At 64.4% G+C, this 21,953-nt stretch overlaps 3 protein-coding genes across 5 annotated transcripts; 2 read left to right on the forward strand and 1 right to left on the reverse strand.

The window, feature by feature from the left end:
* The first annotated feature begins 472 nt into the window (after positions 1-472).
* ARHGAP45 (Rho GTPase activating protein 45) lies at positions 473-15,723 on the forward strand. 2 transcript variants are annotated; one of them, XM_065658914.1, is made up of 22 exons: positions 473-698; positions 2,350-2,686; positions 4,260-4,403; positions 5,298-5,382; positions 5,711-5,771; positions 6,092-6,170; positions 6,298-6,435; positions 6,584-6,648; positions 6,763-6,873; positions 7,117-7,197; positions 7,405-7,584; positions 7,764-7,901; positions 8,501-8,691; positions 8,950-9,107; positions 9,652-9,729; positions 10,236-10,337; positions 10,880-11,043; positions 11,349-11,537; positions 11,859-11,996; positions 13,153-13,391; positions 13,698-13,959; positions 14,289-15,723. In XM_065658914.1, exons 1-22 carry the CDS (start codon positions 609-611, stop codon positions 14,553-14,555), a joined length of 3,297 nt encoding a protein of 1,098 aa, XP_065514986.1. In that variant the 5' UTR covers positions 473-608; the 3' UTR covers positions 14,556-15,723. The 2 variants fall into 2 exon arrangements, with proteins under 2 accessions (XP_065514986.1, XP_065514985.1); XM_065658913.1 differs by lacking the exon at positions 473-698 and adding an exon at positions 1,164-1,433.
* A 1,110-nt stretch (positions 15,724-16,833) lies between these two features.
* Positions 16,834-19,420, reverse strand: POLR2E (RNA polymerase II, I and III subunit E). 2 transcript variants are annotated; one of them, XM_065658917.1, is made up of 8 exons: positions 19,058-19,420; positions 18,794-18,968; positions 18,370-18,485; positions 18,014-18,094; positions 17,870-17,928; positions 17,662-17,740; positions 17,287-17,366; positions 16,834-17,115 (listed from the first exon to the last, which is right to left on the reverse strand). In XM_065658917.1, exons 1-7 carry the CDS (start codon positions 19,112-19,114, stop codon positions 17,301-17,303), a joined length of 633 nt encoding a protein of 210 aa, XP_065514989.1. In that variant the 5' UTR covers positions 19,115-19,420; the 3' UTR covers positions 16,834-17,115; positions 17,287-17,300. The 2 variants fall into 2 exon arrangements, with proteins under 2 accessions (XP_065514989.1, XP_065514988.1); XM_065658916.1 differs by having other exon boundaries at positions 16,834-17,130; positions 19,058-19,419.
* Positions 19,421-19,542: 122 nt separating this feature from the next.
* GPX4 (glutathione peroxidase 4) lies at positions 19,543-21,337 on the forward strand. The gene is made up of 7 exons (XM_065658918.1): positions 19,543-19,643; positions 19,915-20,009; positions 20,125-20,269; positions 20,354-20,505; positions 20,596-20,620; positions 20,832-20,891; positions 21,073-21,337. The coding sequence occupies exons 1-7, from the start codon at positions 19,569-19,571 to the stop codon at positions 21,103-21,105; spliced, it is 585 nt and encodes a 194-aa protein (XP_065514990.1). The 5' UTR covers positions 19,543-19,568; the 3' UTR covers positions 21,106-21,337.
* The last annotated feature ends 616 nt before the right edge of the window (positions 21,338-21,953 follow it).

The raw sequence follows: 21,953 nt of genomic DNA on the forward strand, positions 1-21,953 counted from the left end.
AGCCCCCCGGAGGGTCCCTCACAGCCCTCCCGGACCCGTCCCGTCCCTCCCGGCGTTTCTCGATCCCCCTCGTGGGTGAGCAGGCGCCCGTGGGGCTGCAGCACCCATAGGTGCGTGGGTCACGGGTGGCGGGGCCCCCGTGGGCAGTTGGGGCCAGACCCTTGGGGGTGATCGCGATGCCGAGCTCTGGGTGCCCACCCATGGGGTGCTCCCTGCTCTGCCTCCCCGGGGTGATGGACACCCCCGAACAGGGGTGAACCCCGCAGAGGCCTGGGGGCCACCCCTGTTCTGCAGAGTGGGGGTCTCTGCCCCCCACAGACCCCTCTCTGCAGCCCTGGGCCCAAGCCCCCCACAACCCCGAGGGGCAGCCGGGGTCCCCCTTTTCCCCCCCCCCCCCCCCCCCCCCAGCGAGGCGCCCTGGGTGCTCATTGGGGCTTTTCCTGTTTCAGGTTGGGCTGTGAAGCCGATGAGGAAATAAGGCGGCGTCACACGCGCCCTCCTGACAGTTGGCCCCGGCGAATGTGGCCGGGACGGTGAGGAACCGGAGCCGGAGCCGGGCAGGGCAGGGCAGCGGGGCCCGGGGGCAGCGGCTCGGCCGCCCCGGAGCGATGTTCTCCCGGAAGAAGCGGGAGTTGATGAAAACCCCCTCCATCTCCAAGAAGAGCCGGGCAGGAAGCCCCGTCCCGCAGACCCTGCCGGTGAGTGTCCCCTGTCAGCCCACGGCGACCTGCGGGCCTTGGGGCCACGGGGCCAAGGGGCCACGGTGCCCGTGGAGATGCTGGGAAGAGCCGCAGGCTGGGAGAGGGACCTGGGTGTGGGCAGGGGTCTGCGAGGAGGAGGAGGAGGAGGAGGAGGGAGGCAGAGACAGACCCTGCCCACTGCGCCTGGGGGATTTTGCCGCAGATGAAGGGGATAGAGCAGCCACAGGGAATGTGGCAAAGGGCAGGGGAGCCCAGGCACGGGGCTGTGGCCAAGGGTATGGGGAGGGCAAAGACACCCCCAGAGGGCAGGGACAGGAGTGGGGGGCTTGGGCAGCCCCGGTGCCCCGGCTCTGCTGTGTATTCATGTATTTGTGGCCCCCCCGGAGCAGGAGGGGAGCAGGAGGAAGTGGGGCTGGCCGGTAGCTGGGGCTCCTCCACGCACCCCGGCACTGCCTGCCCCGCGCCTGCGCCCAGCCGCAGAGCATGGGGAGAGATGGGGCCGGTGACACGGGGCCGACAGCCCGCCCATGGCTCCATAGCAAGGGGCACCGGGCCCTATCCCTGACCCCTCGGGAGAGGGGCCTATGGGTGGCAGACGGAGGGATGCTGGGCCGGGCCGGTGGCAGGAGGAGCTACAGCCCCTACTCGGCCGGGCGCCGCCGGACGGGCAATGCCAGAGCACCCAAAGGCTCCCTGGACTCGCTGCCCCACGCGCCTGCCGTGCGGCTGACGGTACGGCTGGGAGGAACCGGGGTCCCCGGGGACGCGGATGGGTTCTCAAGGACTGGCCCCAGCCACTGCAGGGGGGGGTCTTCGGGCACCCCCTTTGCTGGTCTGGCTGGTCCCGGGGGGCTGAGCTGCTCTGGTTCAGTCTCACCCGCAGCAGCCTCAGCTGCCCACAGGGTTTGGTGTCTGCCCCGGTACCAAAGATGGGCTCTGGTCCCACTGAGGCAGCAGTGCCCGGCTGGGGATGCTGAGACCCAGCGCACTCGTCTCACACCAGAGTGCCTGAGGGCTGCTGATGGAAGATGCTGGATGAGCAACGGGGCTCCCCTCCCTGTGCCACAAGGACCCTCACTGGGTCGTGGTCCCCGGGGCTGGTACCGACCCCTCCCTGGGGCAATTTTACCCCTGGAAACTGGGGCTGTGCCCGACCCGGGGATGGGGCAGGCTGAGAAAGAGGAAGAGGTGGTGGGGCCGGCTCCTCAGCTGCGCCATGGCCCGATGGGGACGGGGAGCTCCGGCACAGTGGGTACATTGGGTGCTGGTGGAGTCAGGGCAGTGTCACCCACATGGTTGTTGTGTGCCTCCCAGGACAAACCCGGACCCATAGGTGATGGCAGGGGCCAGTGGGGCCCACAGGGGCAGATGTGGGGACCGAGCTGGCTCCTGGCCTGTGGCTTCAGAGGCGATGCTGCTTTGCAAAACCCCTGCGCTGGGGACGTTGATCCGCAGGGAGCTGCGGTGGAGGGGATGTGGGGATGGCTGGACCCGGCCGGGATCACCCCCGGGCTCTGCCGGGACGCCTGCACGGGGAACCTGAGGCACAGCCCCTCAGATAACAGCCGGGAGGCACCGGGGGTCCCGGGTGCTGCCTGCCCCCTGCCTGCGCCGGGGTCCCAGCCTCACGCTCCTCCCTGCTCCCCAGGACCTCTCCCGCAAGGATTGCCTGGAAGCACCCGGCTCCAGCCTGGGGGAGCTGCCCCCGGCCAGCTCCAAGCTCAGCACCAGCCCCAGCACCATGGGCACCCTCAAGCGCCCCACCAGCCTCAGCCGCCACGCCAGCGCCGCCGGCTTCCCCCTCACCCCGGCCGGCCCCAGGGCCGTGCCCAAGGGCCACAGGACCCCCACGTCCTCCTCCTACAGCCCCATGGACGGCGGGGAGGGCCCCTTCATCGACACGGAGGACATCTCCCAGCTCCTGGCGCATGTGGCCCGGTTCGCTGATGCCCTGGAGAAGCTGCGGGACGTGGTGCTGCGGGACGGTGAGTGCCGGCATGAGCGCAGGAGCATCCATCCGCACCCCGGGCGCAGCCGGGCCCCGTGCAGGAAGCGGACCGGGACCGGCGGGGGGGCCGTGGGTGGCTGCCGGTCGCTCGGGGCCGGGATAACGCCGCTTCCTGCCCGCGAGCTATTTTCATCCGCCCGTTTTCCTGTTTACAGCGCGGCGGTGCCAGCTGCCGGTCGGGGCCCCGTGGGGCACCGGGCACGGCCCCAGCGCGACCCATAGGGTCGTGTCCCAGCGTGGGTGCAGGGCCGTGGGGCAGGGGAGGGGAAGGGGATGCGGTGATCTCGTGGTCCCGGCGGCGGTGAGGTGGGGCTGGGGGTGTTCACGCGGTGCCGTGGTTTGGGCTCTGGCTCGGCAATGATGTTGGCACATCCCCGCTCGCTGTGGAAACCACAGCCCCAGGGGTCTGCCCCATGGCTCTGGGCTCTGCGCTGCCGGGGGGTGATGCCGTAAGATCACTGCAAAGGTCTGGGCAGGGAGGAAACGGCCCTGAGCAGGAAGGTGACATCCACTGCCCGGTTCCACAGTTACGGCTGGACCCGGTTTGGGATGGCCGAGATGGTGCCATTGCCACTGGCAAAGAGATAGGGAGAGGTTGGGGCTGACCTGTGGGATGTTGCCATGGCTTTGGAGCGTCCAGCTCTCCTCTGAACCCATCCAGCCCCATTCCCATTCCCTACCCTGCTGATCCCCACAATTCCCACTCGGGAAATGGAGGAAACCCTGGAAACCCCTTCCTGACCCCAGTCAGGGGCCGGGATGTGGGGCAGGTTTAGCCTGTGGGGTGTCAGTCCCCCACCCCAGCACTTCCCTATGGGAGGCTCCTCACCTCCTCACGCTGCCGGCGCCCAGCCCCGTGCCATGGCACCGGCACTGAGCCAGGGGGGAGCCGGGCTGGACCCCCGGGACTGGCAGCTGGAGCCCAAGGATGGGCACGGCAGCAGGACAGAGCTGCTGCATCCCTGCCGGCAGCCGGCAGAGCCCATCCCGGGGGGAGGAAGGGGCGGAAGCGAGGAGGAAATTCCCGAACCGCTTTCAAGGGAAAAAGTTACTGCGGAGGAAAAAATGCCTGGAAGGTCGGGCTGGACACGGCCGGGGTGGGAGCAGAGGCCTGCAGGCAGCAGGAGTGGCCGTATCGGTCCTGCGAAGCCCCAAAACCAAGGGGATGGGCTGTGTGGTCTGGGGGCCTGTCGGGACCCTGTCCAGAGGGTGGCTGTTAGGGATGGGAGTGGGGATCTGGAGAGCAGGGACATGGGGCAGGGACAGGGCAGGGATGTGGGGCAGGGATGTGAGGCAGGGATGGGGCAGGGACATGGGGCAGGGACGTGGGGCAGGGACGTGAGGCAGTGATGTGAGGCAGGGATGTGGGGCAGGGACATGGAGCAGGAATGTGGGGCAGGGATATGGGGCAGGGATGTGGGGCAGGGACATGGAGCAGGGATGTGGGGCAGGGATGTGGGGCAGGGACATGGGGCAGGGATGGGGCAGGGATGTGGGGCAGGGACATGGGGCAGGGATGTGGCATCAGTTCAGACCCCCCCCTCTCACAGACCCCAAAGAGCCCCAGCGGCCGCTGGCCCACGAGTGCCTGGGTGAGACCCTGCGCGTCCTGCGCCAGGTCATCGGCAAGTACCCGCTGCTCAACACCCTCGAGACCCTGACGGCTGCCGGGACCCTCATCTCCAGGGTCAAGGGTGAGAGGATGGGGCTGGGCCCCGTGCTGGGGTGTGGGGGGACCCCATGGCGGGGCTGCTGTGGGTGGAGCTGCCCCACGGACGGGGACAGGGAGCGGGAGCATCGCCTGCTGCTTGCTGTGGTTTAGGCTTTAGAGTCAGAAATGACGGAGCCCGGATCCCTGCCGGGGGCTTTCCAAGCACGGCCGCAGGAAAACCACTTCCACGATCGGCTCCTGCTCCCGGCACAGAGCGTGGCCAGAGCTGAGTCCTTATGGAGCCAGAGCCCCGCTGGGGCTCAGCGCCCGCCTGCAGCCACCCCCGGGGAGGGGACGGCCGCGCTAACCGCAGGCAGAGCACAACAACAGCGTGCATCACCCGCCGCTTCCTGGACACCAAACAGCAACCACGAGGGCACAGGAAGCCTCGTGGTGGGTGACAGGGGGTTCGCCGTGGGGCTGGCCCCACACAGGGCTGGGATGGGGCAAGAAGAGGCTGCCGCATCCGCGGGGCAGAGCAGGGGAGCAGATCCCAGCCCCTCACCAGCCCAGAGGAGCCTTGGCCTGTGCCGGTGCCTGCACTGGTTCCTCTTTTGGCCATGGGTGAGAGCCCTCCTGGAGGAAGCCGTCTCATCCCGCCATGGAGCGGGGGCTCTGGTAGACCCTGGAGGCTCCGGAACAGGTCCAGGCTCAGCAGCACTTGTCCAGAGCCCTGGGTAATGGGAATAAAGAGAAGCGTGAGCCAAGTGATGCTGGCAGGGGGGAGATGGGGGGCAGAGGCATCACATCCATAGGGGTGATCCTCTACATCCCAATGCTCCCTGGAGCTCAACCCAGCCCCAGCCCCACAGCAGGGGTCAGCAGGAGCCAAGGGAAGGACAGCGCTGACACAGCTCCCGTGTGTCCTCCTTTCCAGGCTTCCATTACGAATCCAACAATGAGGCGGACAAGCGGGAGTTCGAGAAGGCCGTGGAGACCATCGCCGTGTCCTTCAGCAGCACGTAAGGGCCTTCGAGCCAGCCACCCCCCCAAGATGGACCCCATGGCCCTGTCCCCGTGGTGGTGGGTTCGGGGACCCCACGAGCAGGGCACACGCACCCCTCCTGCCACAGGCACCCGCACCAAAGCCCGCCTGAGCCCCCAGCATCCGCGTCCCATCCCGTCCCCAGTGATGGGCCCAGCTCTGCTCCTCCTCCAGGACCCCACCGTGTGGGGCTGAGCTGATCCCATTGAACCCAGCCCTGCGGCTCCTCGCCCTCTCCATGGGGCGCGGGGTTGGGGGGTGTCAGTGACCCCTCTGCTGAGCGCAGCCCTGCTCCTCTCTCGCAGCGTGTCCGAGTTCCTCATGGGGGAGGTGGACAGCAGCACCATCCTCTCCATCCAGAACCAGGTGAGTGGGGCCCGCTCCACTTCCCAGAGTGGGAGCAGGATCCAATGGGCAAGGTGGCTTGGGAAGGGATGGAGGCAGGAAACAGGGCTCTGGGTGCTCTCCTTAGGTCTGCCCCAGGCTGGTGTGAGCACAGAGCAAGGTGTTTCCCCAGTGGCATTCCCGTTTGCTCCCAGCCTTTCCATAGGGCCACAGGCTGGGCACAGCAGACCTCCAGCAGCAGCAGAAAGGCTCCAGCAGCTCCGGGTCTCTCCATCCACCAGCCCCTCCGGCTACTCCCCTTCCTCTTATCTCAGCATTCCCTTTTCTTTCCCAACTCCCAGACTATGGAGAACCTCTACGGGGGCATCCCCGGGCCTGGAGGAGATGGCCTGCCTTCAGCTATGGAGAGCTATGCCACGGGTGAGGCTGTGGGTCAGGGTCCGGGGTGGCAGGGCACGGGGCTGAGCTGGGGCTGGCAGGAGAGCAGCAGGACCCCAGCACATCCAGTGCCTGCCTCCCCACCTTCCTCCTCCTCGCCCCACCGCAGGCTGTGCCCCTGCCGAGGAAGTGGATGTGCTCCTGCAGCGCTGCGAGGGGGGGGTGGACGCTGCCCTCCAGTACGCCAAGAACATCTCCAAGTACATGAAGGACCTCATGGGATACCTGGAGAAAAGGACCACGCTGGGTGAGGCAGGCAGCACTGCGGGGGGGGGGCTCTCCCGAGTGGGGCTGAGCCCCTCACGGCAGCATCAGAACAGGTCGAGGTCCTCTGTGGGCAGCGATGCTGCGAGGGCATCCCGGATGTCTCCTCACTTCCAACCCTTTTCTTCCAGAGATGGAGTTTGCCAAAGGGTTTCAGAAGATGGCCAATAGCTGCAAGCAAACCTTCAGCCAGGAGGTACAGTCCACGCGTCCCAGCATCACCTCCGGCTCCGCATCCCCGAAGGCAGCACCGGAGGATGCTTCGGCTCCCGGTGCCGGGCTCAGGGTGATGCCTTTGCTCCTCCCTCAGGCCAACATGCCCTTCCTGTCCATCTACCTGCTGACCCTGGAGCAGGACACGGAGCACGCGACGTCGGTCCTGCAGGCTGCCAGCACCCTGCAGCAGCAAACCTTCCTGCAGGTGAGCGCACCCGGCTCAGGTCTTGCCCAAGCTCCCAGCCGGTTGCTGAGGGCATGGAGGGGTTAGAAAACAGGGCCCAGGAGAGCCCCCCTGCAAGTGAATCAGCACCTTGGTGGCCTCCGCCTCATCCGAGGAGCATTCCCCCGTCCCCGGGATGCGATGGGAACGGCCAGCGCAGGGCACTTCTCCCTGCGAAGGGAAGCGCGGCTCAGACCAACGCGGGGCCGTTTCTCCCTGGTGCAGCCGCTCTCAATGAGACGCCTGGAACACGAGAAGAGGAGGAAGGAGATCAAGGAGCAGTGGCACCGGGCGCAGAGGAAGCTGGTGAGTGACAGGACCGGGTTTGTGCTGCCCGGGGCTGGTCTGGAGCATCCCATGGCAAGTACCCCCTTGAGGATGCTGCGCTCGGCCCCTCTCCAGCAGCGTTGGGTGCTGTGTGCGGCTGCGCTGGGGGGCACCAGGGGCACATGGGGGAGATAAGAACCCCCCGCATAGGGCAGTGCTCACCATGGGTCACTGTTTCGCTGGCAGCAAGAGGCAGAGGCGAACCTGCGCAAGGCCAAGCAGACCTACATGCAGCGCAGCGAGGAGCACGACAAGGCCAAGTACGTGGCGGTGAAAGCAGAAGAAGAGCAGCAGAGCCCCGCCAGCAGCATCACCACCAAAACCCTGGACAAGAAGAGGCGGCTGGAAGAGGAAGCCAAGAACAAGGTGGGAACGCGGGCTCTGGATACGGGATGAGCCTGGCAAGAGCCTTCTCGCCCCTTGCTGTGCTCGCACGGAGCCGAGCGGCACGGGAATGCCTAGAGGGGTCCAAAGCTGCTCTCCAGAGACGTTCTCTCTCCTTGTTCTCCCCATCCATGACCTGTTTCCACCTCGTGCTCTCGCAGGCGGAAGAGGCAATGGCCACGTATCGGACCTGCGTTGCGGATGCGAACACGCAGAAGCAGGAGCTGGAGGACACCAAAGTGAACTCCTTGCGCCAGATCCATGAAATGATCAAGCAGAGCGACCAGGTCATCAAGCTGGTGAGCGGAGCTCGCTTGGCTCAGCCCCAGGACGAGAGGCGGCCGTGCCCTGCTCAGGAGAGGGTCGGAGCTGCCTGCCCCCAGCAGACCTGGCTTGGCTGCCCCTGTTTCAGATGAGGTCCGGGTGGATGGGGAGCTCCTTTCATTCCCTTGTGCTCTGAAAAGCCAAGGCTTGAGCCTGCAGGCCAAGAGCTGCTCCTGACTTCCCATCTCCTCCATAAAACCATAGAATGGTTTGGGTTGGAAAGGACCTTAAGATCATCCACTTCCAACCCCCCGCCATGGGCAGGGACACCTCACACTAGACCAGGTCACCCAAAGCTCTGTCCAACCTGGCTTTGAACACTGCCAGGGATGGAGCATTCACCACTTCTCTGGACAACCCATTCCAGTGCCTCAGCACCCTCACAGGGAAGAGCTTCTGCCTTAGATCCAACCTGAACTCCCCCTGTTTCAGTCTGAACCCATCACCCCTTGTCCCATCACTCCAGTCCCTGCTGAAGGTCCCTCTCCAGCATCCTTATAGCCCCTTCCAGACACCGGAGGCTGCTCCGAGGCTCCCCAAAGCTCACCTCTGTCCTTCCCCCCGTTACCTTTAGGCCACGATCTCCTTCTACCAGATCATGCACATGCAGACGGCTCCGCTGCCCGTCAACTTCCAGACGCTGTGTGAGAGCAGCAAGCTCTACGACCCGGGCCAGCAGTACGCCTCGCACGTCAGGCAGCTCCAGCGCGGCGACGAGCCCGACACCCAGTACGACTTCGAGCCCTACGTCTCGCACAACGCCTGGTAGGAAGGGACAGGGGAAAACCAGCCCTGGTTTAGGTTCATTTTCATTGTCACAACCTCCCGGTGGGCCTGGAGGCAGCTCCTATGGGGGAAAGATGGGGCTGGACCATCTGGGACACATCCTCATCCCATGGATGGGACAGGCTACCTGGGGTTTGGGAGAGGAATCCCAGGGCAGGCGGATGGAGACGTGAATAAGGTTTTCCTCCCTCCTCACCCGCTCAAACGTTCCCTTTTCCCCCTTCTTTCCACCCCCAGGTCCCCCTTCACTCGGACACGGAAAGGCAGCTTCAACACTGAGTTCCCATCGGGAGCCGGCGCTGACGGAGCCGGGCTGCCCAAGGACGGGGCTGTCTCAGAAGGAGGAGCAGGAGCCAAGGAGCAGCACGGTGGGACCACGGCTGCCGAGTGCAGAGGTGAGCCCGGGGCAGAGCAGAGGCTCCCAATGGCACCGCTCACAGCATCCCGCAGCATCCCATGGGCCCGGGGCAGAGCAGAGGCTCCCAATGGCACCGCTCACAGCATCCTGCAGCATCCCACAGCATCCCATGGGCCCGGGGCAGAGCAGAGGCTCCCAATGGCACTGCTCACAGCATCCCGCAGCATCCCATGGGCCCAGAGCAGAGCTGGAACTCTGTGGGTACTGGGGGGTTTGTGCAGCATTGGGGCGGGCTGGGAGCTCTGCAGGCTGAACCTCCTGAAGGACACGAATCAGATCCATGGGCTGGTTTGGCTTTGGCTCTCTGATGGTACCCAGAGCATTCTCCATCATCCCAGCCCCTCTTTCCCTTGCTGGGTGTCTCGTCAAAGGCATCACAAGGCCACCACCAGCCTGGCAGCAGGAAACCAAGCAGCTTCCTTCAGGAATCTCAGTGCCTCCCGCAGTCCAGCCCGTTCCCCTGTGTTTCTCTCCTGAGCACAGGAAGCAGTCCCAGATGGATGATGTGTTCTCTTCTGCAGGTGGGAGAGGACACCAGGTCCATAAATCCTGGCCAACCTCCGTGACCGAGGCTGGCAGCAGCCTGGACTCAAGCACAGGTAGACACCGAAACCAGCCCAGGGCAGGGAGTCCTTCCCCTCCAACACCATCAGCCTAAAACCAGAGCACTGGGATTAGGGGGGACCTGGCACTTTGATCTGCTTCATAATAACAGTGTTGTAAATAACTGCTCTGATCCCAGCCTCCAACAGGCTGGGAGGGGATGGAGTGGGATGGATGGAATGGGATGTGAGGGAATGAGATGGGATGGGATGGGATGGATGGGATGGGTTGGGATGGATGGGAGGGGCGGGAATGAGATGGGATGGGATGGATGGGATGGAATGGGAGAGAATGGGATGGGATGGGATGGGATGGATGGGAGGGGGTGGGATGGGATGGATGGGAGGGGATGGGATGGATGGGATGGGATGGGTGAGGGACCACTGAACCTTCACACTCCCTGGCTGCAGCCCGCCCCCCTGCACAGCCCCTGCTGGCTCCTGGTGTCCCCTTTCCCACAGGGATTGCTGTAGGAATCAGCTCATGGGTTTCCTTTTGCCAGGGGAGTTCAGCCACAAGCTCCAGCGCTTGTCTTCCAACGGCACCGCATCCTCCAGCGAGGAGCTGGAGGAGAAGGATGAGAACACGGCCCCCTTTGAGCAGGGTACGTGACGGTGCAGGGTCCTGCTGAGCACCCACAGGCAAAGCCAGTTCTGGGCTGGCTTCTCCCACATTCAGGAGTTCTGGAGGTAACCGAGGGTACCCGATGGTGAGCACACGAGGAGCCCATAGAGCTGCCTTTTGGAGCAGAGAAGGCTCCTTAAGGAGGGACCTTAGAGCCTGAGGGGGCTGCAGGGAACCTGGAGAGGGGCTTGGGACAAGGGCCTGTAGGGACAGGCCAAGGGGAATGGCTTGAACCTGCCCGAAGGGAGACTGAGATGAGCTCTTAGGCAGAAGCTCTTCCCTGTGAGGGTGCTGAGGCGCTGGCACAGGGTGCCCAGAGAAGCTGTGGCTGCCCCATCCCTGGCAGTGCTCAAGGCCAGGTTGGACACAGGGCTTGGAGCAAGCTGCTCCAGTGGAAGGGGTCCCCATGGCAGGGGTTGGAGCTGGAGGAGCTCTAAGCTCCCTTCTGATATAAACCATCCTGCGATTCCAGCTTGGCTCATCCTGCATCCTCAGGAGCATTTCCTTTCGTTCTGCTCCCAGGCATCAATGGGATCACCCCGGAGATGACGGCTCCAACGGGGCCTTTCCGAAACATTGGCTTATCCAAGGCTGCCCAGACCCATCGGCTGCGGAAGCTCCGTACCCCTTCCAAGTGTCGGGAGTGCAACAGCTACGTTTACTTCCAGGGAGCAGAATGTGAGGAGGTAAAGCTGGGAGAAGTGGTGGCTATCCGGGTAGATCCAGGTGGATACCCAGGTATCCCGGCAGCGGGGTGTCCTCCCCATGACCTGCGCATGGTCCCCTCATCCGCTTCCTTATCCCAGCTCCAAGCTGTGCTCAGGAAGATGCTCCTCCTGTGGGGGGGGTCCTGCCGTGTCTCCACAAAGGCATTTTCCTCTCTGCCATCGTGCTCCCGGAGCTCCTCAGTGTGGGCAATGCCTGGTGGCTGCCGTCCTTCCTGACCCATGGAGCTGTTCCCACCTCCGTGCCTTTTCCCTTTGTTTTCCAGTGCAACCTGGCCTGCCACAAGAAGTGCCTGGAATCCTTGGCCATCCAGTGCGGGCACAAGAAGCTCCAAGGGAAGCTGCAGCTTTTTGGGCAGGACTTCACAAAGGCTTCTCAGAGCAGCGCCGATGGCATCCCCTTCATCATCAAGAAGTGCATCGCCGAGATTGAGAAGCGGGCACTGAAAACCAAGGTGACGAAGTCCCTCTTCCCTTTTTCTTCTCAGCTGCTTTCCCTTGGAACCCCCTTCGCTTGCCATGGAAAGCACCAGGCTGCAGGTTCCTAGGAGACGGGAACCCAGAAAGTCCCAGCTCATAAACTTGGCCCAAACGCTGTGCTTGGAAACCCATTTCTGTTGCTTCCCTCTTTCCCATAACGGCACCGTCCAGACTGGCTTCTGGGAGGGATTCCAGCCCCAAAAGGAGAGGGTGGGAGGCAGAAGCTCCCCGGTCCCATGCACACCTAAAGGGAAGCATCTCCCCTTGCTTCCGCCCCGCTTTTCTCTCCTTTGCAGGGCATCTACAGAGTTAACGGCGTCAAGACCCGCGTGGAGAAGCTCTGCCAAGCGTTTGAGAACGGGAAGGAGCTGGTGGAGCTGTCCCAGGCCTCCCCCCATGATATCAGCAACGTCCTGAAGCTCTACCTGAGGCAGGTACGGTGCCGGGGACACCTTCTGCTGCGGGAGGCAGGGCAGAGGTGGCCAGAACCGCCCCACGGGGCTCCAGCACCGCTGCAGCATCGGCACCCGCGGGGCACCCAGAGCAGGGAACCCGAATCCCTCCTCCCCTCCTCAACAGGGAACCGGGTGCATGAAAGGGGAAGTGACAGCAAAGAGCCCATGGGCCCCCGAGCAGGAGCAGGGCTGAGCCCCTCAGCTCAGCCTGGGGTGGGCTCTGATGGGTGCTGAGCCCCTCCGCTCACTCTAGGGTGGGCTCTGATGGGTGCTGAGCCCCTCTGCTCACTCTAGGGTGGGCTCTGATGGGTGCTGAGCCCCTCAGCTCAGCCTGGGGTGGGCTCTGATGGGTGCTGAGCCCCTCAGCTCAGCCTGGGGTGGGCTCTGATGGGTGCTGAGCCCCTGGCGCTGCTCCGGCAGCTCTGCCTCCTGTCGACACCATCACCCACATCCTCCACCAGCCACAGGGAGGAGGCAGCTTCCTCCCCCCGCAGCTCAGCCCCTCGGTGCTGCCTGTCCCTGGGCTGCTGCAGCGCTGCACAGGGGCCCCGGTGCACGGAGCCGGGCTCAGGGGGCTGCTCCCGGCATTCCCAGGCTTGGAATTGCTGCTGTGGAGAGAGGGTGGAAAGAGACGAGGGGCCCGGATCCAGCCCCTCGCTGCAGACAAACGGGGCTCAAGTCCCTCTGGGAAGTGCAGGGCTGGAGGGGCCCTGCTCCGGGGCAGCCTGTCCCGAAATCCCTCAGCTTCCAGCACCCGGGAAGCTCCTCCAGCCGCCCAGCACCACCCATTAGTTCAGTGCTGCTCTGTGCAGACATCAAAGCAAGAGCTTCCACCTCGTGCATCCCCACCTTTGCTGCGGGCTGTGCCCTCATCCTGTCTTCTCCACCCGGAACAGCCCATTCCTTGTGGATCAAACGATGCTTTTTGCTTGAGCTTCACCCATACTGATTGGCCAGGCTGATTGCCATGCTCCAGGCGATGGATAACCAACCCTTACCTTGTGGGTAGTGTGGTTTGCAACCACAGGGATGGTTCCTTGCTGTAGACAGGCTCCAGGTTTCCTCAGCTCAACAGCACGGGATGCGTCCGGGTCTCACGGAGCACCTGGACCACGTCCCCTGCTCTTGCTTGCAGCTCCCGGAGCCCCTGATGCCCTTCCGCATGTACAACGAGCTGATGGGCCTGGCCAAGGAGAGCTTGCAGGGAGGCGAGGCCAAGGGCAGGAGCGGCAAAGGGGGCCCTGAGCTGGAGGACAAGGGAGCCGACACCGACAGGGTGGTGCTGAACCTGGTGCTGAAGCTGAAGGAGCTGCTGAAGGAGCTGCCCCGGGAGAACATGGCCACGCTGCAGTACCTGCTGCAGCACCTGAGGAGGTGAGAGGGGCAGGTCCGGGGGTGGGAGGGGGATGGATGGGATAAGGATAAGGATAAGGATAAGGATAAGGATAAGGATAAGGATAAGGATAAGGATAAGGATGGGATCCTCCCCACTGGTCCCATGGGGACAGCACCTGGGTGCTGGGGGATAGATCCATGGCCACAGGCACATCTCAGAAGCTCCTGTGTGCCCCGAGGGGACCCCTTTGTTACCAACCCAGCTTCTCCTCCAGCCTGGCTGCACCCTGCCCATCCACGCATCCCTTCTCCCTGCTTCCTTCCTCACGAGTTCCCCCTCCGCAGGATCGTGGAAGTGGAACAGGACAACAAAATGACCTCAAGCAACCTGGGCATCGTCTTCGGGCCAACGCTGATGCGCCCGAGGCCCACGGACGCCACCATTTCCTTGTCCTCGCTGGTGGATTACCCACACCAGTCTCGCATCATTGAGGCGCTCATCATCTTCTACCCCACCATCTTTGAGAGCAAGGAGCCGGCGGCGCTGAGCGACTGCACCAAACACGCTCCGGATGGCACAGGGGAGGCAGGGACCTGCTCTGAGCTGGTACGAGCCTGGGGAAGGGAGCACCCATAGGGGACACCCAGCCTGGAGCGGCTCCTCCACATACCCTCTGCTACCCGGGTGACGTTCCCCATCCCCACTGTCCCGTACGGTGCGATGGGGCCAGGCAACACCATTGCCCTTCCCTTGCAAAACCTGCCTTGCTCCATCGCATCCCCACTCCCCTTGTGAGGGTTTTGTGTCCCGGGACAGCGGCAGGCGGGGATACGGCGCTCACACGCTTTTCCACAGGGATATTTCCCCCCTGAACTCGTTGTGGAGCCACGATCCCTCCCGCTCCGCGCCCTCACCGCTGCGCCTCTTCCCTGCAGGGCTCCCCGTGTCCCGCAGAGCCCGGGGACCGCTCCGTCGACTCGGACTCGGAGCTGGAGGACAGCGGGGACGCGCTGGGGGCCGCGCACGGCGCCGCCCGGCTCCGCCTCACCCAGCAGGAGAGCGAGACCAGCACCGAGGATGCTGCGGGCTGCGAGGACGGCAGCGAGGGGCCGCGGAGCCGCAGCTGCAGCACCGACCCCTCGGACGCGGAGGGCTCCGCTCCGCGCTGCGCCCCGGGGGAGCAGCACAGCGATGCCGAATGACCCGGGCGCTGCCGCCCCGCTGCCGCAGCGGAGAGCGCCGCATCCGGGCGCTGTGGGCGGTGGGGAGGGACCGGCGGGGGGGGACGTGACCCTTGCGGGAGCTTTGCCATGAACCCGCTGAGCCCCGCGGCTCCCGGAGGGTCCCTGGGGTCCGTCTGCGCCTGCTGGGAGCCCCCGCGCAATGCATGAGGCTGGAGGGAAGGCGCTGGAGCAGGGCAGCCCCTTCGCTGGCTGCTCGGGACTGGGAAGGAGCCTGAAGCCGGGTCTCGTTTTCGGTGCGCTCCTTAACCCCACTGCACGTCCACTGCAGCCGTGGAGCTAGGATGGGTCTGAGGGTCCCGTCCTCCGCCTGGCTGCAGCTGGGAGACACGGGGACATTCCTGACGGTGGGAGAAGGGCGCTGCATGGACAATGGGCAAGGCCAAGCCTGGGGAGCAGCTCCCTGGGAAGGGGACACGGCCCAAGGGGCGCTGGGGCCGGGTAAAAGCCACCGGCACCCTTGTTGCACAGAGCCAGCCTCAGCTTCAGGCTGCAGCATGTGCCAGGTACATTCATCCTTTACAAAGGGCTGTACCAGGCACCCAAAGCCCAGCGATGCATTTACTGCCTCAGCACATCCGAGCCCGTTACGTGCCCTCCCTCCGCATCGCTGCTTGTATTTAGGGGCATTGCCTGCTCAGCGGGAGCCACGCCAGGAGCAGCCGCAGGCTGTGAGCGCGCTCAGGGCCAGGCTGTGCTGCTGCAGGGCCCCATCACTCACAGGGGTTGCTCTGGGCCACATTTGGTCTCCACAAGTCTGAGCTGCGAGTCCAGGACCTCACCTGTGCCCTCTGGAGATGGAGCCGGGTGGGGAGCAGGTCACTGAGGGGCGATGCTTCCTCCTCCTCCTCTTCCTCAGGACCCCCATGGCCTGAGGCGAGTCACAGCCCTACCAGTGTAAGAGGCTTCTCCTTTTACCACTGCCTTGACCATGACTCCACTACCTCCGCTGGCTTGACAAGGGTTAAACGAGACCAAAGTGTTTGAAAGCTCTGACTGTTCTGCACTGAAGCACAGAGAAATGAGTACATTCGGAGCTTATGAAGAGCTGGAAGCTGCTGCCTCCTCTCACCCTGCTCGTACCTGGGCTGCATCCTGCTGTCACTGAGTGAAGGCCACGATGGATGGATGGATGCACAAGGGCAGCTCACAGCAGCTCCTCACAGTCCCTGGTGCTGAAGGAACTGCATGAATCCAAAGCTGTTTCCCAACAATCAGCCAGGACCCGATTGTATGGAACTGATCCATCAGCTCCCCTCAGGATGCATCCTGGCACAGGGGGTCACTGCTGGAGCTCTCCAGAGCAGTGGGAACAGTGTCTCAGCAGAGCAGGTAAAGGCTCACACAAACCCCAGGGAAATGGTTTAGAACTGAGCTGAAGAAGAGCGAGGGATGCCCGAGGGACATCCTGCTCCGCAGCGCAGCACCAGGACACTGGGAAGAAGCAGTGAATGCTCCACCCCTGGCAGTGTTCAAGGCCAGGTTAGACAGAACCTCAGGGGACATGGCCTAGGGTGAGCTGTCCCTGCCCATGGCAGGGGGTTGGAACTGGATGATCCTGAGGTCCTTTCCAACCCGAACTGTTCTGATTCCATGATTTTTCCAAGTCATTCCAGGGTGGCGAGAGGAAGGAGGCCGAGGGCCGGCTCCTGCTCCCGCACTGCACCACAGGCGGTACCAGGCGTGTTTGGGAGGGTGGGTGACAATGAGTGTGAGTGAGGGGGGGGGACAAAAGCTGTGCTTGAGCTTCCCGTGGCAACGGGTACCTTGTGTTTGTGTGTGGATTCAGCACAGGAACAGCGGAGCTGTTTGTTCCAACACACCCGTGAGCACGTGTTGGGATTGACACGCTGCCAGGAATAAAATCCCTGTGTTCCCACCCCTGGCCTGGAGATCCGAGTCCTCCCGACCGCAGGGGCCTGAGCACCAGAAGCACTCGAGGGTTTCCAGCTTAAAACGCCCTCGAGAGACCTGGAAGAGATGGAAGTGATGGAGGGTGATGAGCGACTGCTCTGCGGAATGGGAACAGCGAGGCCTCAGCCGAGGGCCACAGGGCAGGAGAAGGGAACCAAGGCAGGGATAAAAGGCTGAGGCCGCAGGGAGAGCTCTGGGCTTGGCCATGTCCAAAAATGAATCAGAGCTTCAGCAGCAAGGCTCTGAATGCAACAAGTGCAGGGAGGTGCCAAGGCTGGGGGGGGTTTGCCCCAGGGAGAGGCTGAGGAGCAGCAGCGAGGAGCAATGGGAGTGCAAACCTTTATTCAAACAAGAGTCTATAGAACAGAACAGGAAAGCAAAGGCCTTTTGCCACTCGCTTCCTCCCTGCACGCTTGTGCTGCTCCAGGTAACTTCCATGGCTCGAGTCCAGAGCAAGGAGTTACAGCAACGTCCGCGCTGGCAAACAAGGCACGAGGCCAAGTAGGGGCAATGCAGAGAGAGGGTTTGCTTGGCCAGCTCTGCAGAGGCAGGTGTCCAAGTGCTGGCGGATGGGGAGATCAGGAGGAGTCACCCAGCTCTTCCACACCTGGAAGAAAGAGAACTGGGGATGCGATCCCCCTCAGCCATGCTCTGCTCTGTCTGCTCACCAACAGCTCCCCCCCCAAGCAATTGAAAGCCGAGATAAGCTTCTCCCGGAGGCAGCTACTTCCAGTCCATGCCGGAACGCTTCAGTGGCAGCCTCAGGCGCTGCCCTTACCCGGTAGCTCCGTGTCACTGCACCAGCCTGTAGGTGATGTACCGGCCCGCAGTCTCGCTCGGCCTGATGATCTTCACTACCTGGAACACCAACAGAAAGGAGTGGTGAGGGAGAGAACCTGTGGGGCTTCCCCTGCAGGGCTCCCTGCCCGACCCAAGTGCACTCGGCCCCTGTCAGCACCCAGCTCCCCCCTTCACCCAGCTCCCCACAGCCAGGGATGTGCGAGGCTCACACCTCTCGATTCCCAACTTACAGCAGCTTTTCCACCTGGAAGAGACGCCCTTCCTGCCTCTGAGAGCTCTGAACCCCCGCAGAGCATCTGCCCCCCGCGCCCTGCCCGCAGGGAACTGCTCCCTGAGGCTGTTTCTCTCTTACCTGGCCACGCTTTATCCCGAAGTACCGGGCCACGGGATCGCCAGCCTGGATGCGCGGGAGCTGGTTCTCCCTCAGCTTACTGCAGAGAGTCAAGGAGAGGCTCCTGCCGCAGGGACAGAGCGACAAACCGGCACGGACGGGTGGGATCACTCCCAGCCCGAACGAGCACGCGTGGCTCCAGAGCAGGGAGGGCAGGCACAAAGGATACTATCTGGCCAGCAGCTCCGTTACTTCTTCCTTCGTCATGACAACATGCTCTGGGACCAACTGTGAAAGGGGAGAGAGGCTGGAAGGTTGGGAAGGCAGAGAAAGCGCCCAATCCCTGCCCACAGCAGCGGCTGCTCCTGCTCACCTCGTGCTCGGTGATGTTGATCAGCAGCTCCTGCTGCAGGAACTGCTCCAGGATGTACTTGGGAGCCATATCCACCAGGGACTGCCAGGGAAAAGCTCTGTCAGGCGGCAGCACGGCTCTGGCCCTGCTCCTCGGCAAACACGCGCTGCTGCGCACGCTCGTGCTCACACACACCCAGGCAAAACGGGCACAGCGCATCCCTCGCCCACGTCCTTCCCCTCCCGGCTGCCCCTCTGCAACCAGAGCCTGTTGCTGTGCTTAAACACACCGGGGTTTAAAGCCAGAGCCTGGATTAAGGTACAAAAGGTAACGCAGGAACCGCGGTCCCCAACGGCTCGGGGGCAGCCTCCTCCTACCTGCTTGGCCGAGGGGGTCATGCCCTGCTGCACCACGATGAGCGCCCGGGTGATGTTCTCCTCCTGCATGCGCTGGCAGTACATCTTGATGGTCTTGATGCCCACCTTGGGCTCCTCTGGGGGAGAAACCACCCGCGGTCACCGGGAGCACCCCCTCCCCCCACCTCCCTCCCCCCCCCAATCCCCCCCATCCCCCTCCCACCACCACCACCCCCCTCCCCCCCCACCCCCCCACCCCCCCCCTCATCCCCCCATCCCCCCCACCTCCCTCCCCCGCCCTCCCAACCACCTCACCCTCCCCCCCATCCCCCTCCCCACCCCCACCCTCCCCCTACACCCCCGTCATCCCCCCCCTTCCCCCCCCCCCCATCCCCATTCCCCCCCCCCCCATCGCTCCCGGCCCCGCGGGCCCGGCGCCGCTCACCCGGGAAGAACACGAACATCTGATCGGTGGGGTCGTCGTTGTGAGCCACCAGCACGGTGAGGTCGGTGCGGCGGGGCCGGCCCTCGCTGGGTTTGTCCCCGAACTGCGCCTTGAACTCCTCCAGCGTCTGGTCCAGCTCGTCCTGGGTCACCAGGTACCCGCGGTCGTGGCACAGCTGCCGGGAGCCGCGGCTCGGGTCAACGGAGAGCGGGCACGGGCACGGCCGGGACCCCGGCCCCGGGGCCCGCACCCCTCACCCCGCACCTGCATGACGGTCTTGCGGATCTTCCACAGCCGGTACGTCTCCTCCTCGTCGTCCATGGCGCGGCCGCGGCCTGCACGGGCGGCACCGGGGCGGCCGCGGGGGCCTCACGCAGGGGCTGCTGGGAACGTTGTTCCGCCGCGGGCCGCTCCACGCCGCTCCTTCCCGGGGGGGGGACGGGACCGGGGCCCCGCTGCCGGTTCTCCGGTTGCCCGCGGCTCACACCGGACAGGCCGCAGAGCACGCTCCGGTCAGGAGGAAACCGACGGGGGTGGAGGGGGGAGCGGCCTAGAGCGCAGCACCGCACCCCGACCGCCATTTGTTCCGTCCCTCCCCCCCTCCACATTCATGGTCTCGCCCAACGCCCTGATTCTCGCTTTGCTCTTTCATCCATCCGGCCGGACTCCTCCCCACAGCCCGTCGCGCTGATTGGCTGCGCGGCTAAAAGAGGCGGTGCCTCCGTGAGTCCGCGCCGCCCATTGGCTGAGGGCCTGCGGGGGGCGGGGGCGAGCGATGGGATGGGGTCAGGCGGTGCGGGGCGCGCTGCGGAGCGCGGCGGCGGCAGCAGCGGGGTCGGTGCGGGGCATGGTGAGTGCGGAGGGGCCGGGCACCGGGTACCGGGCACGGGGCACCGGGGCCGGTGCGGGCCATGGTCAGTGCGGTGGGGCCGGGCCGCGATCGTGACCGCGGCCTCACGGTTGAGGGTAGGGGGGGGTTCCTGAGGCCCCGGCCTCATTGGGGCGCGGGCCCGGCGAGATCCAGCCCCTCGGGACCGCGGGTGTCGGGGCTCGGGAGGCCGGGCCCGGGGCCGGTACAGGGGGCGCTGCGGGCGGTGACGGTGCCTCCCCGCGCTCCGCAGTGCGCCCAGGCGCAGGACTGGCGCTCGGCCAAGGCCATCTACGACTTCCACGCCTTGGACATCGATGGCAACGACGTCTCCCTGGAGCAGTACCGGTAAGCGGCGGGGCCGCGGTGGGAGGAGCGCGGCTGTGATTGCGCCTCACGGGGACGGTCGTTGTGTAAGCCGGGAGGGGAGGGCACCGCCACCGAGCCGCTGCCTCCCCCGCAGGGGATACGTCTGCATCATCACCAACGTAGCTTCGAAATGAGGAAAGACCCCGGTAAACTACACTCAGCTTGTTGACCTGCACGCCCGATACGCTGAGAGGGGTTTACGCATCCTCGGCTTTCCCTGCAACCAGTTTGGGAAGCAGGTAGGTGCGGGATCCGGCCCTGGATGGGGGGGAAAGGGCGGCCGGGGACGGGCTCCCACCGAGCCCTTGTGCTGCCCCTCGCAGGAACCCGGGGACAACGCTCAGATCAAGGCATTTGCTGCGAGCTACGGGGTGAAGTTTGACATGTTCAGCAAGATCGACGTGAACGGGGACGATGCTCACCCGCTCTGGAAGTGGATGAAGGACCAGCCCAAAGGACGAGGCACCCTGGGCAAGTGCGTGAGGGGAACCGGGAGGGGGGCCTGGATGCAACAAGAGGAAGGGGTTTTCTGTGCCCAATCTCACTCCTGTTTTTTCTCTCCTAGTGCAATAAAGTGGAACTTCACTAAGGTAGGACACAGCCACCATCCATCGCTGTCTATGGGGGGCTGCGAGGCTCTGCTCTGTGCAGTTACCCTGGATGTTGGGGTAGCAGCAGCCCAAGGGGTTCCTAGGTGGGGGGGAGCAGGTCTGCTGGGCGGGGGCTATGGCTCCACAGGTGGGATCAGCCACAGCCAGACCTTAGGTTCACCAGCTCCCTGGCTGCTGCTTCCCTCCACAGTTCCTCATTAACCGGGAGGGCCAAGTGGTGAAGAGGTACAGCCCCATGGAGGATCCTTATGTAAGTGCTGCCGGACCCACGGGAGGAGGGGAAGAAGCTGGGGCTGAGCCCAGTGCTCCAGGAAAGCGGGTGCCCACCCAGAGTGGGTGCAGACTCTGAGGAGTCCCCTGGGGGGGGGCTTTGGGCACGGTGTTGGGGCAGTGATGTGCTCACAGCACAGTGCTCCCCTTCTCTCTTGCAGGTGATCGAGAAGGACCTGCCTGCCTACCTCTAGGTCTGCTCCTCTCCCTGCTGTCGCCCTGCCCAGCGCCTGCCTCCCGCTGCCCATGGATTCTCCTCCTCCAGCCCCGATGATGGCCTGTCTTCAAGCCAGCTTGCTGGTGAGGCAGACCTGAACCCAGGCGTGCAGCTGCTGGACGGAGGCTTCACGGGGCCGGTGGCCGCTGCTGGGCATAGAGCAGCACCCCGAGTCCCCTTGCAATAATAAATAGAGCTGTTAGAACTGACCCCTGCGTCTGGGTGTGAGCGGCGAACGGGGCTGAGCAGGGAGAACCTGGAGCTTTGCAGGGGAGCTGAGACCTTGCGCAAGGCCGGAGCTCAGCCAGGATAATCCCTAGGGCTGAGCAGGGAATTGCGCACGAATCCCTCCTCAGCCGCTGCTCCCAAGGGGCTCTGCGGGGACAAGGAGAGCAGGGGAAGGTGCGTGTCCTGCTGGGCTCCCTCCAACCCCAGGACCCCAGCAGGCCCCTGCTCCAGGTCCTGCCTGACCACTCGGGCTGGTTTTGGGAGCTACCATGGTGCCGTTGTGTGAATCCCTGCTGTGTTCCCATTGTCTGCAGCTCATCCCACAGGGACAGAGCGGGGCAGGACAACAGCAGCTGGTGCTGACAAAGGCCTCAACAGCAGCTCCTTTATCGGTGTTTTCCAAAGGGAAGGCGGGTGGGAGCAGCCTCAAGGACAGGCAGTGCCAGGGAGGATCCTCCTCTGGCCCTGGGGCCAAGGCCCCAGCTGCCACCATGTGTGACAAGGGAGATAACCAGACCCTGGGCCTTGGATTCCCCATCCTTATCCGAGCCCCAGATGGGATCCTGCGCCTCAGGCCAGGCAGGACGGACAGACAGA

This window comes from Lathamus discolor, chromosome 21, assembly GCF_037157495.1.
Source record: "Lathamus discolor isolate bLatDis1 chromosome 21, bLatDis1.hap1, whole genome shotgun sequence".
NCBI classification, from domain to species: domain Eukaryota; kingdom Metazoa; phylum Chordata; class Aves; order Psittaciformes; family Psittacidae; genus Lathamus; species Lathamus discolor.

Excerpts from the sequence above, each read along its gene's own strand:
- ARHGAP45 (XM_065658913.1), top strand. The coding sequence starts at position 1,185 with ATGGGGAGAGATGGGGCCGGTGACACGGGGCCGACAGCCCGCCCATGG. Across the intron at positions 6,874-7,116 it reads AGCAGCAAACCTTCCTGCAG|CCGCTCTCAATGAGACGCCT; the intron begins GTGAGCGCACCC and ends TCCCTGGTGCAG. Across the intron at positions 7,585-7,763 it reads AAGAGGAAGCCAAGAACAAG|GCGGAAGAGGCAATGGCCAC; the intron begins GTGGGAACGCGG and ends GTGCTCTCGCAG.
- POLR2E (XM_065658917.1), bottom strand. The coding sequence starts at position 19,114 with ATGGACGACGAGGAGGAGACGTACCGGCTGTGGAAGATCCGCAAGACC. Across the intron at positions 18,969-19,057 it reads TCCGCAAGACCGTCATGCAG|CTGTGCCACGACCGCGGGTA; the intron begins GTGCGGGGTGAG and ends GGCTCCCGGCAG. Across the intron at positions 18,095-18,369 it reads TGACCCCCTCGGCCAAGCAG|TCCCTGGTGGATATGGCTCC; the intron begins GTAGGAGGAGGC and ends TTTCCCTGGCAG.